The following is a 19,130-nucleotide window of genomic DNA, read 5'->3' on the forward strand; positions in this document are numbered from 1 at the left end:
CCCACAACTGAGGTCCCGTCCCCAGGCCCGCCGTGATGGCCGAGGAGGACCCCCAGCAGCAACAGCAGCAGCAGCAGCAACAGCAACAGCAGCAGCAGGCGGACCGCGGGGCGGGGAGCCTGCCCGGCCTGCTCCCCGGGCTGCAGGGCGCCGAGGCCAGTGCTCTGCAGCTCAGGATCAAGAACTCCATCTGGTGAGGAGGTGTTCGCGTACTACTGTGCACGGTCATCATCAGATACCAAACAGACAGCTTTATCGTGTTTATAGTCTTATTATCTTCATCAAGCATTATCATTGTTGTACACATTGCACATAAGTATTATCAGCAAGATGTACTTTCAATTTTTATTTCATTGTTTTGTGGACAAAAATGCGTTAATGCGCAAGTAGCATATTTGCTTATGCTGGAGGCAGATTTACCTGCATACTGTTAAATAGTTTTTTACAACATATATTGTATGCTGATCTTAAGTTTTATATATGTAAGTTAATTTATATAACTAACTGTAGCTGCTAGATAACATCAATTGAGCAAAGAGTACAATATGTCCTCATGAAATGAAGGGGATTAAAGTATAAAGTAGCAGAGAAGTGAAATTATACTCTAATAAAGTACATATAACTGAAAAAGTACTTAAGTGCAGTAGTTGAATAGATGTAATTTGTCACATCCTGTCACATGTGTTAACTAAATGTAATAGAGTATTCTGCTTTTACTTAAGTAAAGGCAAAACATGACAATAGTTCACCCCACTGTCCACCCCACACCCCACCCCCACCTCTTTATTTCTTGCTTGTTTATTGATTGGTTAAAGACATTGTTACAGCAATAGCCTGTTTGTCCATCCATCTGATCAACCATCAACCACAACTGGCATGCTGAAACCAACTGCTACATACAAAAACTACATCCTGTAGCAGTGAGTGAATTGACTTGACATAATTCATATAATATAGTGAACACAGCAAATGTTGACTGCTGCACTTTTGGTAACTCTTGCAAAACAAAATATGTGTCATGGCTGCAAATATTACTTTCATTATTAATTACTCTTGATTTTCTGTTCATTAACTAATAGTTTTAGCACTACTTGATTTGGATTAAAAATAAACCACACAGAATAACATAATTGTCCATAAAGTATGAAATTACCAGTTTCAAATAAGGAGGACTGGAACCATGACTCTTCACTTTAAAAAAAAATCTAAAATGCTGAATCAATACCTTCTGTCAATGTGAAATAGTTTAAGACATAAGGACTGCAAAAAGCCACATTCTGACCAAAAATATTCTCTGCGTTCTGAATGTGTTTGAACTCATGTCATTTAAATATCAAATAGTCATTAAATGTCAAAAGGCCAGACTACCGGAAAGCACAACAGTTCAGAGTTTGAATGTCTGCAGGAAATACCCCAACAGAAATTATTGCAAAGCTTGTACCAGTTTGTCAATAACATATTGGGATATTGAATATCTGTCCCATTCCCTACATCTTTAAACTCTAAGAGGATTAGAGCATAAATATTGATGTTCACCTCAGTGACCTGCTAAGTGGTTCATGGTAGAATGAGAACGTCTTAGTCGGGGTCAGCAAGTTCATTTGCAGCCACACCGTCACCCTTTCTTCATATGAAGTGATGGTCTTTAGACAAGTCCCACTGCAAAGGCAGCTGTTCCTTTTTCTAATCAAAGTCTCTGTTAAAAAATGGCCTCAGTTGTCATTCAGTGTACCTGCCAAATCTGCCTCACAAACAGCTTAATGAGGGCTTTTCAGCACTAGAAGATCCTTGGCCCCCTAGTAACAGTGAATTAAAGTGAACTGTTCCTGTCATGGCTTAGAGTCATCTCCTGATTCTGACCTGCCCAGTGTCACAGAGTAAGAGTCTTTAAATGTGACCTACCTTCTGTCTCACAGTCAAAAACAACCTGACCTGTCTACAGGAATTAGACCTGAAGAAGTTACTCATGTATCTGGTTTGATGCTTTGTAGTGTTGCACTGCTCTGAATCAACAAAGGGTCAGCGAATGTTGTTTTTTCCAAACATGTGCTTTTGCATAGGACCTTGTAGTCTGTTTTATCACTTTTGGTTCTTTCATACTGATCGTCATAAGTGAATTTGCTGCGCACCTTTTGCCTGAACTTTGTATGTGTACTTTATGTACTCACCTCCTTTCATTGTAAAATATACAGAAGGAAAGAGACTATGTTTGATATCAGGAATCACAAAAAACATTTGGGAACATTCTCAAAGGATGAATATATGTGATTTTAATCATCTTGCATTTCTTAAAATATAATATAATAAAGGCTAAAAGCAACAAGTTAAGTGTGAAAATCCACTGTTTCATTATATTATTCCTTTGAGATAAAATCCCAATAAGAAGGAACTGCTGTGTAGTCGATTTCCTTAGTAACTACAAAGGAATTACTGTTTTCTGAATGATAAAAAGCTTTCTGTCTGAGACAATGTTACCACAGTGCCTGTCCCTCTCTTTTTACATATGACAACATGTGTTCCCGATGGTGGGATACATGACCTGAGAGATGCTGAAGGGAGGGTCGTCTCATACCAAACATTCCTCTGCTTTATAAATAAATACACTTTAGACTCAAGAGCTCATGTTACATCAGCTTCATACTAATTTATACTATGTCTCTGTTTTACAGCAAATCTGTTCAATCAAAAGTGGAAAACATTCTGGTGAGTATTTTTGACATGTTCTTAATCTACAGATTACATTTTTAATTAACCCATTTTATTTTTATTTATTTATTTTACCTTGTATGTTAAAATATTGTTTGGTATTTATTAGTGGTTCTCACATGTAGAGCTTAAACACTGGTGTTTTCTGATGTGTTTATGTGTTTTCTGGCATAATCTAAAAGAAAAAGAAATTACAGCAAATCTCTCCACAGTAGCTTTATAGATCAACCTATAGAAAGCGCATCTGAAGCTAAAGTCACTTAACACTTTTTGTCGTAGAATTTGAAATAATGAAGGTTTATTTTTAAAAAAACTATACCCTAGCCTAGAAAAGTGATTTTTATGTGGTATGTCAGCTCTGTGTAAAGTCTGGCATGGACTGGCGAGTTTAGGGACAGAGACTCTTTGAATGGTGATAACAAGGGATTCACCTGTGACAGCACACTCATGAAAAGGTTAAATATTCTTTCAGTAGACTGGCGTTATGTTTGTTTTCACTATCAATGGAGTATGAATCAATATGTTGCACCTCCTAAAAGTCCTGAAAGCTCCTGTCCCTCACTGACTGAGTGATCATATTTCCACAATTGATCAGCTGAATGCCACATGACTGAGTTTCACTTTCCCCATTGGCTGTTGCTCTTTCAAAATAATTTGGCACAAATAGGCTCTATTAGGGGGGTGTTTACAGCCTGCAATGTTGCCTAGTAGTGCATTTGTTTCTAGATTTAGAGACTTTTTTTCAAACAAGACCAGGTATAAACCTAGTATATGGCTGGACTGTGTACGGGTGCCAACCACTGGATTAGGGCTACACCTCTATTTGTAAATACACTTGGCGAAAACTGTTATGGATCCCAGACAGAGGGTCTGCGTTGTGTGGCAGACAAAATAAGAAAGGTATTCTTTCGCTTCTAACTTTCTCTCTCAGTGATCATTTTACAAGTAAATATAGCCGAAATGACAGCACAGTCTTGTCTTTGTCTTTAATCTATTTATATGGTGATTTTGTCAGACGACGTTGTGGTTATAAAATCAGGATTTTGGCATTGCAGAGCAGCAGCTTAGAAATGGCTTGGAAGTGACTGCTGGTTAACATGTAGTCTTAATGGGCCGTGTTTTAGTCACTATTTTAAACTTGTAACGTTGTCTGACAACATGAACAGAAAAACATGTAAATGAGATCAGTTTTCTTGGATATCCAGCTGTGTTAAAATATTAGGGCACAAAGAGTAGGAGAGAGTCAGACCGATGAAGGGCTGAAACCGGTGGACACTTGGCAGAATGCAAATACAGCATGATTATTCAATTTTTTTTTTACAGCAATTCCACAACAGATTTCAATTGTCCTCAATTTCGCACATTAACCATACATGGTCCAGCCATATACAAGGGTTTGACCTAGTGTTGTTAGAAAATAATATGTCCAGCTCCCCAGAGAGTGTGGCTGTTTTAGATGGCCCTGTACACTTTAATCACATCTTATTTATTCATTCATTCAATCTTTATTGAGGACACAGCTCATGGGGGTCCATAGGAGTCAGGAGTCTACTTCACAGTGTAAAAGCCTGCACAAATTAGCGTAAACTGTCTACCAACAGTAACTTACTTAGTTCAAAATCCATATTGCACTTGCGCCTGTACGCCTAACATTTAGGTTCAAGGTAAAATTAGTTGAAGGGGTAATGGAGTTCACTGTGCAGAGCTGATGACACTTTAACATACATTGACAGTTCAAGTCAGCAGAGCAGGAAGTGAGTCACACTGAAAAGGCCAAGTCTGTCCTCTGAATGATCCACAACAAGGATTTAGCCTAGTTTAAAAATGACAATACTTATTTATGAGAATGATTATTTTATTATTTTATCCGTGTTCCGCATGGCTGATGCTGTTTATTTTTGGAGGCCAGTTGAAAGGGGTGAATATGTCTGAGTGAAGGCATGTGTTGGCAGTGCGTGGATGTGTGTCTGTACGCTCATCGTGGAGCGAGTTCACCTTACAGGCTCTGCACTAGCCTGTCTGTCTCTGCGTGTCAGTCTGCAGCATTTTAGACTGTCTCATACACTGTCTCTGTACAGCTGTATGATGGCAGTATATTTATGCTTCTGTGCACTGCAAGGCTTAAAGTCAGAATAAAACTTTGGCCATGCTCCTCACTCCTATCCCCGGTGCTTCACTGTGGGATGGTATGGTTACGGACTTATACCGAACGTTGTGTTTAGTCTGATGCCCAAAAAGTTAAATTCTGGTTTTATCAGACCATCATCTTCTTCCAGCTGACATCAGAGTTTCTATGGCAAACACTAGCTGGGATTACATGCAAGTGGCTCTCTCTAAAGCTGCAACTAGTGTAGCTCCTGCCCAGCAGTTGTATACACCATCTCTCAAATCTTATCCTCCGAAGCTTTCAACTCCTTCAGAGGTTTCTCAGTTTTTGAGGACAGGCTACTTTAGGCAGATTTCAGTTGTGCCACACTTATTCCTTTTCTTGGTGACAGATCTAAAAGAGTACTCTACGTAGCAGTGCAATTCTACAACATTATCAGACTCACGATAGACTGTTGATTGCAATTGATGCAGCAGAACTAGAGATATTGTGATTTTTGTTTGACATATTCCTCTTCCTTGTCAAAATCTGGTGCCTACTTTACCCACAATGCAACTCAACCGCTCACAATTCAGTTGGGGATTCAGGGTAGCTAGTAGCAGCTAATGTAGTCTCGAGCCTCTGGCCTGCAGCAGAGATGAGTGGGATCAGAAGTCTGGTAACCTCACTTCTTTCTAACTCCACACCCACAGATTTCTTTCATTCTCAGACTTTTAGTCTTCAGCTTGAGCAGACGCCAACTGCTTCCTCTGCAGCCAAAAAAGGCTCTATATGACTTTTTTCAAACAGTACTCATCAAACCTGAAGACAGACTGATTTCTGATGAACATGAAAACTTCCAGGGAGAGTGAATACTTCTGAGAGGCACTGTATACTGTATGTTCCCGAATTCACTCCTACAGGGTTAGAGTATCGCTTGGTGTTCAACACTTTTGTCTGCGGTAGAATTTAAACTGCTCGTGCGTCACACTATCATGTTTCTTTTCCCCTTTGAAGAGTGGTGTTAGAAGGGCTGAAGTCAGTTTGTAGCTCAGGGCCACGTTGAGGACTAGGAGGACTAGTCAGTACACTCTACTAGCCTTGTCTGTGTGTGTTTAGTGTTGAATGAATGAATCGCCATTCAAAATCCATAACATGCAGGCATGATCTACTGTTGTTGTTCTTGATGACAGCAATATGGCCATAATGTGCATTAAATGTTGGAGCTGTTTTTTGAGTTTGTTTTATTGATAACTTTTGCATATTTTTGTCACATTTGTACTAAGGATAGGCTAATCATAATTTACTACCTTACTGTTTAAGGCAGCGAAACCGTAAAAGTCGATTAGTTGATCAGTTTTTATGGTTTTCTTTTTACTTCATGCTGATGGATTGGAAGGCCAAATATTAAAACTCCATTTTAATTTTTTTACAGCAAGATGTCGAGAAGTTCTCAGACATCGAAAAGCTCTACCTCTACCTTAAGTTGCCTTCTGGTCCCAACAGTAGCGCTGATAAAAGGTAAGGATACACCTGTTTTCTGATCAATCTTTGACAGTGTCACACATTACTATTTGCAGTTGTCTTAAAAACAGTTCATTATGTGAGTTATGTAGAATGGCAAAATCATTTATCAGTGATGCATGTCTTTTCTCAGTGACCAGAGCGCCCTGTCGTCGAGCCGCACACAGCAGATGCATGCGTTCAGCTGGATCCGCAATCATTTAGAGGAATACCCAGAGACCTCTCTTCCCAAACAGGAGGTTTATGATGAATACAAGTAGGTCTTTTCTTTTGTTAAACACATGTACAATTTTCTGTCACTTCCATAACTAACCAATTTCATGCTGAAACTTAACTGTTCCACTGATATCAAATATTTATTTATTTGATTCTTTATCAGTGATGTTTTACTTAACAGCTACTACTGTACAAGTTTCTTTCTCCTATAAATTACTGCTGGCTAAAGCGTCAGTATAAATAGACGCTGCAGGCATGAGAATCACAGCAGCATGTGCTGGTAATATTAGAATGGAAAGTCTGAGACAGTCATTGAAATGCTCTGACAGTGTTATGTAACTGCCTTTTTAACTCTACCAGAACAGAAATACAGCGCCCTCCAGAAATATTGGCGCCTTTATGATAGACAGGTGAAAAGGCTTTAAAGAGACATTATGTGCTTCACTTCAAAACAATAAAAACATTGTATTTTGTGCAATGAATCACATTTGTCACCGTTGTTTTCAAATTTTATTACAATGCCCTCTGAAGTATTTCTAATTAAGTTAGTTTGTTCCATTCAACAGATGATATCCACCTATTATGCATAGACACACACACACACACACACACACACACACACACACACACACACACACAAAGACATCATTCAGACAGCGTCTCTGAACCAGGGTAAATAAAGCTCAACTGTACCTGATAAGTAAATGGCAAGAAATTGATCTTCTAGATGAATAGATGAAGACCAGTGTCAATTAAGGGCACTTTATGTTAGATGGAATGCGGATGATATAGAATCAACCACAGTACAATAATGTCAGATATGGTTGTCACTTATGGTTTAGTTTGTATGGATCTCATTTTAGAAATGTGTCAAACTGTAAGTCACTATTACTACTCTACTGTTGCACTTCCACACAGTATATGTTTAACTGTATAATAATAACATTACATATTACACCTTTAAAAGTGCATTAAGTGAGTTTTTTGCCACTTGGACGCAGCTCATTAAAAATCATTTGCCTATTTACTCAGCCAGCAGTTACAGAGCAACGTTATTATTCATTTGGAGTCGTGTTTCTTGCCACCTTATGAATGTACGCCCAATATTCACTCTCTTTTAGCTCTGTAGCTTCTTCACTTTCGTCACCAGCTAGTTGCTATTTTTGCCATTAGGTGCTGAACGGGAAGTGTACAGTGGGTTACTCAAAACAGCTGAAAACAACCCTAATGCGAGCAGTGAGAGTGAACCAAACGGTAAAGTTGTGTGCTATAACACCAAAACAACGAGCTGAAAGATGCTAAAATGCTATGCTGTGTAGAGTGAGGTATTTTTCTGACAGTTCGTCAAGTCATTTAATCCACTGTTAATATAACAATATTTATTACAGCAGCTTTAATTGTTCCGACCAACAAGTCTGAATGAATTTTAGAACAGGGAAAAATTGTTTTAACTTTAAAGACTATTATCACCTCACATTCACCAGTGGTGCAAACATTAAAGGTTCAAGAACTAATGATTGAAGGCATAGACTGTGGTTTGGTTGAAAACTGACATGTATTTTTTGTCCATTCTTAATTACATTTATTCTGTCTGTTATGTGTTTCAGGAGCTTCTGTGACAATCTTAATTACCACCCACTGAGTGCTGCAGACTTTGGAAAAATGATGAAAAATGTCTTCCCGAACATGAAGGCGCGTCGACTTGGCATGAGAGGAAAATCAAAATATCCTTTACTGGACTGGATTGTAACAGTCTGGCCTCTGTCTCTGGTCACAGACCATCTGCTGTTGCAGTTCATAAGCTCTCTAAATATAGATGTGAAATGAAATAAAGTCCCCCTCTGCCTCGGACGCAGAAGCATAATACGGAGACCTACAGGGAGTCACTGAGCTTGACCTTCATGACTCATTCATTATTTATTTATTTATTTTGTTTTGCTGATAACATCAAAGTGTTAAACTTGTTTTATTTTTATGACCTTCAGTCATTCAGGATAATGAAATTATCATTGTACATGGTGAGATTGCGACCCAGTAATATTATTGGTTATGATGTGGATATTTTTGTTTGCAAACTGCTGGTAGTGTCCAAGGAATCAAGGATTTATTCTCATGTGCACAGTATTTCCAGTATAAGCATTGTTTAAAAGAATCTATAAAAGAACCAGTTCAGTATCAACATATAACACACGAGCAAAATGTCAAAGTTGAGTGTTTGAATTAGCCCAAACACTGGATTATCACAGCATCATGAGAAATTATTTATTTAGTTGCCTTTCTATTCTCACTGAATCTCATGGAATAAAAGAGATTTTGAGAATTTGTATCATACTGTATGTTAAAAGGTTTATGCGTCACTTTTACCAGTAAAAAATTGGAGACTCACTGTAGTTACAAGTAAATGCAAATTTTAAAAGCGTAGTAAACATTACTACCTAGATTTAATAAGGAATTCTGATTCACAGTTGCAACAGCTCATGGCATTACATTGCAAAAAAAAATTGTGTTTGTTTTTACAGCCATTAACTCACATTAATGGTTTGGGGCTGTTGGTGCTGGTATTGTCAGTTTCAGTTCACACTTTTCACTACAAGGCCTGTCCTGACGTCATGTTTTTATTTGTTCCTATACATAGTGACTATTTTTGAAGAACTGGTGACAAAGCCTTAATCTATAAAAAAGCGTTAGTATGTCATGATCGTTGATCATTGGTTGTATAGCATCAGAATTTCGACCAACAGTCAAATCAGACACAGTTTTCCATTATTGATTTTTTCCATGGAAAATTGAACTGATAAATGTTACATGGACCAGGCATTCACCATGTTATACTATATATCGATATATCCATTGTTAATTTTGTGGAAACATGTTTTTTATCTTAACACCGGCTTACATATTGCTATAGCGGACTAAGGAAGAGACCCTTTGTTCACATGCCATCATTACCCACTCTGGATCTCCATAAAACAGGGGAAGGAGTAAGGACATTTATATCCTCCTTATTACTAGTTCACAATAATCTCTCAATGTCTTTGTATTCTTACTCAATTTTTGTCAATGTCCTGTCATCCATTGTGTCATATATATATATATATATATATATGTACATACATACGTAACAATATATATAACAACATATGTAATGTGTATAGCTCCAGTGTGATGTCCTGGAGTCTCCGGGTCAGCTGAGCAGCATAAAGGAGGAGGTGCGATTTGCGGCCTGTGATCTGGTGTGTGAGTGGGCCCAAAAGGTGCTGAAACGGCAGTTTGATGCTGTGGAAGATTTGGCTCGTTTCCTAATCGACAGCCATTACATCAGCAACAAGTCTCTGGCAGCGCTCACCATTGTGACCGGCACAGCAGCAGGTAACACATGGTTTACATTGCCTCATGCTGCATGTGTAATAAAAGAAGTTAGTAAGGACATCTGGTGGCATTTGCCTGTTACTGCACTTAGTGCCTCTGTCTGGTGTCCATCGAAGTTGAGGTTAAACCTGATTAAATATGTGATTAAAGCTTATATATACATATTATCAGTGGTGGAAGTATTCACACCTCTACGTACCTCTACGTCTACATCTAAATCTAATTCCTCCTGTTTTGTTTCTCCAGATGTTAAGTCTCCACAGTCGTTGTCAGCATTCATGCCCACTGCTGAGGCTCACTCCTTCCAGCCTCACGTGACAACCTTGTCGTCACCTTCTGTCGATGCAAAGCAGCAGCTCCAGAGAAAGATCCAGAGAAAGCAACAACAACAGGAACAGAAGCTGCACTCTCCTTTACCTGGAGAGGGACAAACCAAGAGGGCAGATGACAGTGGGCCTTGTTGTAGCCCCACTTCTCCATCACCTCAGCCAGCCATAGGCATTGTGGTCGCTGCTGTCCCGAGCCCCATCACGGTGAGAAAACAGGGGTGTATTCCAGAAAGGGGGTTTAGTGAAAACTCTGAGTTACTTAACCCGGAGGTGAATAACTTTGTCCCCATCAGGTTACAGCTGAATAAATATATGCTGTTTTTGAAAAATAAATGTGCATTGTCACACATTAATCTTTCTGGCTCCACTGTATTAAAATGGAGGCTCTGCTTTTTATTTACCCGTTGCCATGGTAAATTCAGGGTTCAGGGTTAGGCTCAGAGTTTGCTTTGTAATCGAACAATGCAGTTAATGATGTAAAGATGAGTAGAGTCTGACTGGTGCACTGTTTTTAAAATGAAACCAGCCAATACATAAAATATAATCAAACTAATGCAAATTATGCTTAAATTTGCTAAAACTACTGCTAAAACAAACTACTGTGAAAAACAGTAGAAAGTAACAGCTCACAGAGTCAATGTATCATCCATTTATTGTCAACAAAACATAAGCAAAGGTAAATAAGACATGCAAACCCATTTGTTTACCACAATTTACATCACTAAGGCAGTTTTCATTTATTTACATATTTAGAAAACACACATTTATGTAGTGTATATAAAATCATAGCTTTTACTAATAAGTGAACCTGCTTAGATAACAAAACACCATACAAGCATAAAGAAAATGAAATATGGTTATTATATCCACAATAGTCACTTGTTGATGCAGTTAAAATTTCAGATTTTTATGTGTGTAAATTGGATCCTTACATATTTCTAGTGCCTCTCACATGATGAAGGATGATGTTGCTGGAGGGTCCAGACTGTCCTGAAAATAACACATGGCCTGCCTTGTTGTTGGCTCTGTAGTGACAGTTTTATAAGCCTGACTTTAGATGCAAAAACAGCTTTAGTTTCAGGTTTGGTCTCACCGATATATTAATGGCAACACACAGCAAACAATAATCTCCTTGTGGGTGTTAAGACTTACATTAAAATAAGACAGAGAATTCAGTTGTTCTACTTTCTGATTGACCTTCGCTCTCTTCAGGTACAGAGAAGCAGGCAGCTGATGTCCCCCAGTCCAGTGGGAACAATGGAGAGCAAAGTGCTGCCTTTTAACTTTCAAATGGTGACACAGCCAGTTCAGCCGGTGAAACAGAGCCCCAAAACCCTGCAAAATATTCTGGCCAGTCCCGTGGGAGAACGCACTGCTCGGCAGCGCTATGCTCAAATCCTACCCAAACCCTCTGCCACCACTGCTATCACTTTGCGCTCGCCCTCCACCATGATCATTGCCAACAGCCCCATTAAGACTGTGATGACTACATGTCACGTCAGCCCAGTCAGTTTGGTCAAGATGACAGCCATATCTCTGGCACCCACCAGCAGCAATACCACCACATCCCTTACAAACACAACTCTGCGACCAGCATCTGCAGGTATCAGCAGTTCTGAAATTGCAGAAGACATCACCTCCAATCAAACCACAAGGAGTGCCTCCGCAGTCCCCATTCTGACCCCGGTAGCCAGGCCAGGGCAGACTACTGGCATTCATGGCATCGATGTTGAAATGGAAGTTGAAGCTATACATAAAAGCAGCCAAATGCAAAAACCTAGCAGTCTCAGATTGACTCAAGGAGCAATGGCAAATAGAACCGGAGGGGCTGTGCAGAGGGCTGCCAGTGTGCCCATACCTCAAACTAAAGGCTTCCTGGCTCTGGAGGAGACGATCTCTAAATGCAATGGAAAGTCCTCCTCAAGCACTAACACTGCCGCAGCAGTTGAAAGCAGCAATATGAGCGCTAATAATGCAAGCACTTTGCACTTAACTCCCTCCACTCAGAATACCAGCGCTGTTTCTTTACTGAGCACCAGCAGAGCACCTTCATTTGGGGAAACATCAACAAAGGAAGGTTTCTTGTCCACTAAGAGCCTCAGGAAACGCTCAGGCCTCAGCCCAGAGCTTTCGCCAGTCAAAAGGGTTTTTATGCCCCAGCAGCCAGTAGGGGGCACTGCTGGTCTTGGATATGGCATCAGAAACACAGTCAGTTATGTCCCCAGGTCAGGAGCTCCAACTAGACCTGAGAGTGCACCAGCAACCAGGGAGGTGGAGGTGAAAATGAACTCTGTCTTGTCCACTCAAGCCAATGCATTCTGCACTTCCTCTTTCAGAACCAGTGGCTTTTACTCTGTTGCCAAAACACAGAGCTCAATGCAAAGGAAAAACACTTCCACTGTTATGGAAACTAGCACCTCAGTCAGTCACGCATTAATACAGCAACAGCAGGGGCACACAATGACTAACATGCCAATCGTACCTTACAGCCCCAGCCTCCAGACACATTCAGGTGATGGTAGGAGTTCGAACTCAACCACCGGGAGCCTGGAAAGAGCTCAACAACAGACCTACACTCAGTCCAACCCTGCTGCTGAACCCATAGAGTTTTTGAGTCAAGCTTCATCATCCAGTCATCTCCCCATGCAGATGGATATGGACTACTTTACCTTTGATGATGATGTGACTCAGGACAGCATTGTGGAGGAGCTGGTGCAAATGGAGGAGCAGATGAAACTTAACAACCTGCAGGAGTTTGGAGACTGTGTCACACTGCAAGGCCAACAGGCTGTGGTGCCAGACAACATAATGTCCACCAATCAGACCATGACTACTTTCTATCATGCTGCAAACAACAGCAGCAACCCGATCCAAACTCCAACCCCGACACCCACACCCACACCAACATCAGAGATGATGGGAGGAGCCCAATGCCTCACCGGAGAGAGCCCCTGCTCCCGGATCACCTCCACCACCCCGGTGGACAGCGCACTGGGAAGCAGTCGTCACACCCCAGTTGGTACTCCACACTCCAGCTGCAGCAGCACTGTGCCTCCCAGTCCAGTGGAGTGCAGGAACCCATTCGCATTCACACCCATCAACTCCAGCATCACTGGCTTCCATGATGGCAGTACCGTCTCCAGCAGCCCTGTCAAGCCCATGCAGAGGCCGATGGCCACCCACCCAGACAAGACCAGGCTTGAGTGGATGAATAACAGTTACAGCAGCAGCAGCAGCGGGAGCTTAAACAAGTCAAACAGTGGAATGGGAATCCTCCCCAGCTATCAAGGCTTGATAGATGACCATTTTCAAAAACCTCACGCCTTCGCCGTCCCTCATCCACGGCACCATGACAGCAATTTTGGCCGCTTGACTCCCATCTCGCCTGTGCAGCAGCAGGTAGCTTGCATGTCTAACATGACCAAGCAGGAGGGCTTTGCTGTGCCTGCCCCTCTGGATAGCAAAACCACCAATGTACCTGCTACAAATTTTCGATGCCGCAGTGTAAGTCCAGCGGTGCATCAGAGGAATTTTAGCGGAAGCGCAGGAAACAGTGCCCTTCCCAATGTACTGCGTTCAGTAGTGTCTCCCTTTAACTCTCCTGTGACGCCTGAGGTGTTGAACATCTTTGCGAACAGCCAGACAAATCTCGGGGTGAGCAGCATGGCTCAGCGGAGCCGTTCTGTGCCGCTCAACATAATGATGCAGACTGAGGTCCCGCCAACACCGGGCCAACAATGCAACAGCAAGAACATCAGCAGTGTCCTCCTCAGCAAGCTGGACGGGGACCACGATGATGCTTTGCGAGGTCTGGGCATCAATAATTTATCCTCCAGCTACACTGCACGTATGAACCTCACCCAGATCCTTGAGTCTGACCCCAGCCTCCCCTGCACTGACACCCACCTCAGCCTGATGACCTCTGAGCCCACCAGCACATGCAAGATGCAGAGGCCGGATTACCTCATGGAAAATGCCATTAATGAACAAATGATTCTCTCTGCAAATGACAGCCAAGTACAATCAGCCTCTGGAGAGCATCAGCAGGCCCAGTCTATGTTGTTAACTTTGAACCCACAGCAGCAGCAAGAACAATTACAGCAGCATCAGCAGCTGGATTTCAGCAGTACTGTCAAAGACCTGCTGACAGATAACAGCCTTGCTGCTGGCAGCCAGCTCATCGAACAGGTGTCGGAGCTGACCACAGGCGGGGCGGACTTCCCGTGTGAAATCAGAATGACATCAGAGCTCTCCAGTAGCATCAATGACCTTAATGCATTGGACACAAACCTTCTGTTTGACCCCAACCAGCAGCAAGGCCAATATCAAAACGCTACCCCGGAGGAGTTGGTGAATGATCCACTGTTTCAGCAAATTACCAGCGAGACGGCACATTCAGGTGGACTCGACTGGTTAGAAAGCAAAGATCATCCCACTGTTGGTTTGATGGGTTGAGAATGGAGCTTTTCAAAATTGTGTTGATCTTGATAGTCTGTGGTTGCTGTTTGTTTTATTTATTTTCAGGCATTTACACTTTATAATGCAACACTGGACACATTGAGGTTTGTCCAGTTTAAGTGCCAGACTGAACTGCAAAGATGCTGCAACACTCTGATTAAAATGCTGGTCATTTCCCATTAATCAGAGACCATCCCCTCACATTGTTTAATTAAGTGCATTTCCAACAGGTAAACACAGGTTACTGTACAAAAGAAGAAACCGAATCCTTAACCTGTCTTATTATATTGTGTTCGAGATTTCACTGAAGTGTCAGTGATTTAAAAAAAAAAAAAAAAACATAACAGAGCCACAAATTTCTAAAGAAATGTGGAAGTTAATGCGTCTTTTACAACATTTCTTAATATGATTGTATCTAAATCCAAGGCATTATCTAATTAAAGCATAAGGTACAAATTACAAAATATATTTGAGACATTTGGGTGCAATTATAGAGTCACTGAAAAAAATGGAATATCACATGCACCAAGTATGAAGTAGCTTGCCATCTGTGCAAGTACAGTCATCTTTGTAGGAGCCTTAGGTGTCGGTCTGGTTTCAGTGCCTGGAGCTGGAGAAGATATTAACAACAAGACATGTTTAAAAGTATATATAGAAATCTCATTTAGTGACACAAACACTGAATGTGAATCCATTTAATATAATCTCATGATGAGTTATCACTGATGATTGATGATATGTTGAAGAGTTTGCTTGGAGCATATATTAGGACGTGGATGTATTAATAATGAGTGTTGTATCCATTTATCTAATCATAAACGTAATAGTGGAATATATGAAGAGTATCTGTTAGAACTTTGGAAGTGTATCAGAGCCATAAAAGGAAGTGATATGATATGATATAACTGTCAGGCCCAAAGTGATCATAATTCTGGTTATTAGCATATCCACATTCTTCAGGCTTTGAAAGACTTGTACATGATGTCAATAATAATGACTGGCCTCTGCTTTATTGCTATAAAACGTAGTCTTGTTTAATCATAATTATAAAGCTCTAATGAATCCCTTTAATTTACATGCAAAATTAGCTTTTGTTAATTGTTTAATCCAAAGATATATTAAGAAATAACAGCCATACACTATATGAAAAAAATCAGAAACAGATTCATGTCAAAGAAAAACAAGAGTTATCTTAGTGGTTCTGAGTTGTTTAGTGTGGACACATTAAACCTAGAAGGATGACCTCTGTCCAGCAATGAGGCACTAAAAATAGCTTTAATTATGCATCTGTTTACATGCCATTTATACGGAAGTTGTGTCACACAGAGCATTATGAAGGGTTGTGTGATACCTTTTCATGTTGTAGTGCCACATACAACATGAATCAAACAAGCAGCAAAAGATGTAGGCTCAACCACAAGAAAAAACGTTTACCTAAGAATAAAACTAGACTCCTGCAATGGGGGGTTCCTGCACTTTTAAAGTATGAATCAATAAAAATTGATTGGAAGTTACAGGGGAAGGTTTTCATCTCAAAATAAAGTAGATGAAAGTGAAAGGAACGTAATAAACACTTAAACTCATCAAACTGCACTGACAATCTGTAATACTTGTTTTTCTTTACAACAATGCACTGTGTTTGGTTTGGATGATTTTTTAGGAGGAATTTTATTTTTTCGCTGAATGTCCCGAGAAATGAATCAAAATGTATAACAGCTACTGATCAAATGTGAAAGTCTTTTACATGTTTTACACTGATGATGAGCAGTGTGTAAAGAAGGGATGCGACCACTGGTTCAAAGGTGCTTCGGGGGGTTTTTGGTTTCTGAGCCTTATGTTCATACCAAAGACTCACCTTTAAATATAACCTGCAATAACATGCACTAAGCTCTTGAGTGTCTAATATAAATCTCCTATGTGACATATTGACAACAGTTATAACAAGCATATTTTGTCATATGAAGGCTAAAATGGAAAAAGTTGCACTGGAAAAACATTTGTTTCTAAAAAAAAAAAGAGTGCATCAGTACAACATTAAGGATTTCCCCATGTTTTTCTAAACCAAACAGGTACATCAAGTTTTTGTTGAGGCAAAAAAACACTGTAATGTATTCATGAACAGTTTCTCTGTGTGTAGCTTTAGGTCCCTGAGTGTACATTGTTGGTCACACTAACTTTATTTGTTGTACAGATCGTTGGTGTGGCCAGTTGTCCAGCGTGTTTTTGTTTCACGGTTATTTATTTAGTGTTGTTTGTACAGAAGGTATAACCTTGCAAACCATATAACCTTGTGTGTTCACAATAATCTGATTTGCACTGCTTTGTAACATATATTTCAAGTGTCATAGCATATTACCATCTATCATATACAGTACTTCTTTTTTCAGCGGATGATTTGTCGAATATATGATGGTGAATAATAAGAAAATTTACCAAAACTCTCAAGATTCAGCTTGCTATGTAAAACCTTTCAGAACTGGATTTTGGCAGAAAATTATCCTAGAAAAGATTTGCACAACTTTTAAAGAATTAAATGAGACTATGCATGATTATATGGTGTAATATTAAGGTCATGATATATTGCAAACACAGTGTACTGAATCTTTGAGTGTGTTGATAAATTGACAGTTGTTTTATACCGATTACAGAACTTTTAACTTCTGTAAAAGCAGATTGTATCATTGTAATATATAATCTCATTTTGAGTCTAATTTAATATTGAGTATTCTGACCTTTCAAACCTTTCTTAACTGTGTGTCTGTGAAAACATTTGCATTTATTTTGTTAGCACTGATGTTTGTGTTTATGAAGACGTTACCCTTCCTCTTGTTATAAGTGGTGTAGAGCTGTAGAACTACCCTCCACTGTAGTCCTGTTGCTGTGGTCAGTCTACAGGGGAGTTGTTTTGTTGTTTTTTTTTTTTTTGCATTTTAGCAAGTGATTTTATAAGAGGAAGTGCTTATTGATACTGATTTTTAAAGACTTTTTTAACACTAATAAACATTTTTAAGTACATCTGTATCCTGAAATTGGTTTTTCTTTAATATCTGCATGAAAGTAGAAGAATTCAAGAGACCAGGAAGCGGGACACCTGTCGAGGCAGAACTACACCTTTTTCATTCTTATTAGTTCAGGAAATTGGGTGACCTCACATAACGCACTTTTTCAAAGCAGACATTGTGACATGTCACAGTAGGAAGAACTTTACATCCATACTTTTCCTCGTTTGGCAATCTGTCAATCTCTTTATGTGTTAAACTAGATAGTAACAGATCTCTCTCTGCACCTAATATGGCGAAATGAAAACGTAATTTCAAAATAGTGAATTTGCTTTGACACATAAATATAAGGTTAACAATCAGCATAAGAGATTCTTTAACCCCTACAAAGGAGTATTCCTATTGCTGCAGATAGTATTTCAACTGTTATCTGTAATTTGAGTTTTGAGTTTTGCTCATTAACAGTTGCAAGTCTGTGTGGTGAACTGTAATAACATGTAAACCTGTGCTTGTGGTATGGCATTTAAAAAAACGTGAACTTTTTGTTTTCCGTGCACCACTGCAAAACACCAGCACTGCGCTCTGTCTGTGCAAAACTGACTGTTTGATTGATGACAGCCCAAAGTGCCTCTGCCCTTTTCTGACCAACTACTGTTTATGTTTCTTCAGACCTCCAGTGTTAGAGCCAGAAGTATGGCTGCACAAGATTAGTTACTGTAACAGCTTGCCAGACGTGGTGAGACCATTAATAAGACTAGATTTCACTCTGCGGTAAACCTGGGTGTTTTTCAGTGGTGGAAAAAAAACATAGATCCTGCACAGCACTATTTGGTTGGTGTCTTACTCTAAACAAGCTGCAGACTGTGGTGAAATGTAACTTGTATGTATATTTACTCATTTAAATATTCTACTAAAGTATCATTTTGGTACTTTAATTGAGTATTTTTGTTTTGTGCTACTTTATACTTTGAGATATATTGTACCTTTTACGCCACTGTATTTATCTGAAAGCTATAAAACTAAAATTTAAAATTAGTTCCACCACAAACAGCTAATAAATTCAGCTTGCTTCAATAATAATAATTAAATATTTTAACATATAACAATGTAACTGACAGAGGACATTCTATCCGAATCATTTTCGCTGATAATACTTTTGTACTTTAAAATTAATTTTGAATGCACAACTTTCCCTTGTATTTTTTACATTGTGGTATTACTACTTTTATTTAAGTAAATCATCTGGATACTTCTTCCACATGACACAGATGAGTATTGACTAGTGTATTCAGTAAAAGTGTAATGGTGCTTTCCCAGTAGTTTTCTACAGTGGTGGAAAGTAACAAAGTACATTTACTCAAGTGCTGTACTTATGTAAGATTTTGAGGCACTTGTACTTGAGTAGTCCCATTTTTTCTGCTTTATACTTCTACTCCACTGTGA

The 19,130-nt window shown here is 39.7% G+C and overlaps 1 protein-coding gene across 1 annotated transcript; it reads left to right on the forward strand.

The window, feature by feature from the left end:
- Nucleotides 1-33: 33 nt before the first annotated feature.
- Nucleotides 34-17,671, forward strand: rfx7 (regulatory factor X7). Its single transcript, XM_022741104.1, has 10 exons — nt 34-193; nt 2,670-2,703; nt 6,228-6,313; nt 6,450-6,572; nt 8,140-8,256; nt 9,429-9,513; nt 9,688-9,901; nt 10,148-10,434; nt 11,443-14,333; nt 14,388-17,671. Exons 1-10 carry the CDS (start codon nt 36-38, stop codon nt 14,683-14,685), a joined length of 4,293 nt encoding a protein of 1,430 aa, XP_022596825.1. The 5' UTR covers nt 34-35; the 3' UTR covers nt 14,686-17,671.
- The last annotated feature ends 1,459 nt before the right edge of the window (nt 17,672-19,130 follow it).

Source organism: Seriola dumerili, unplaced genomic scaffold (assembly GCF_002260705.1).
Source record: "Seriola dumerili isolate Sdu_G_001 unplaced genomic scaffold, Sdu_1.0 BDQW01000003.1, whole genome shotgun sequence".
NCBI classification, from domain to species: domain Eukaryota; kingdom Metazoa; phylum Chordata; class Actinopteri; order Carangiformes; family Carangidae; genus Seriola; species Seriola dumerili.

Coding starts and splice junctions, on each gene's coding strand:
- rfx7 (XM_022741104.1), top strand. CDS start 36: ATGGCCGAGGAGGACCCCCAGCAGCAACAGCAGCAGCAGCAGCAACAG. Junction 2,704..6,227: donor CAAAAGTGGAAAACATTCTG/GTGAGTATTTTT, acceptor ATTTTTTTACAG/CAAGATGTCGAGAAGTTCTC. Junction 14,334..14,387: donor CAGCAAGAACAATTACAGCA/GCATCAGCAGCT, acceptor GACAGATAACAG/CCTTGCTGCTGGCAGCCAGC.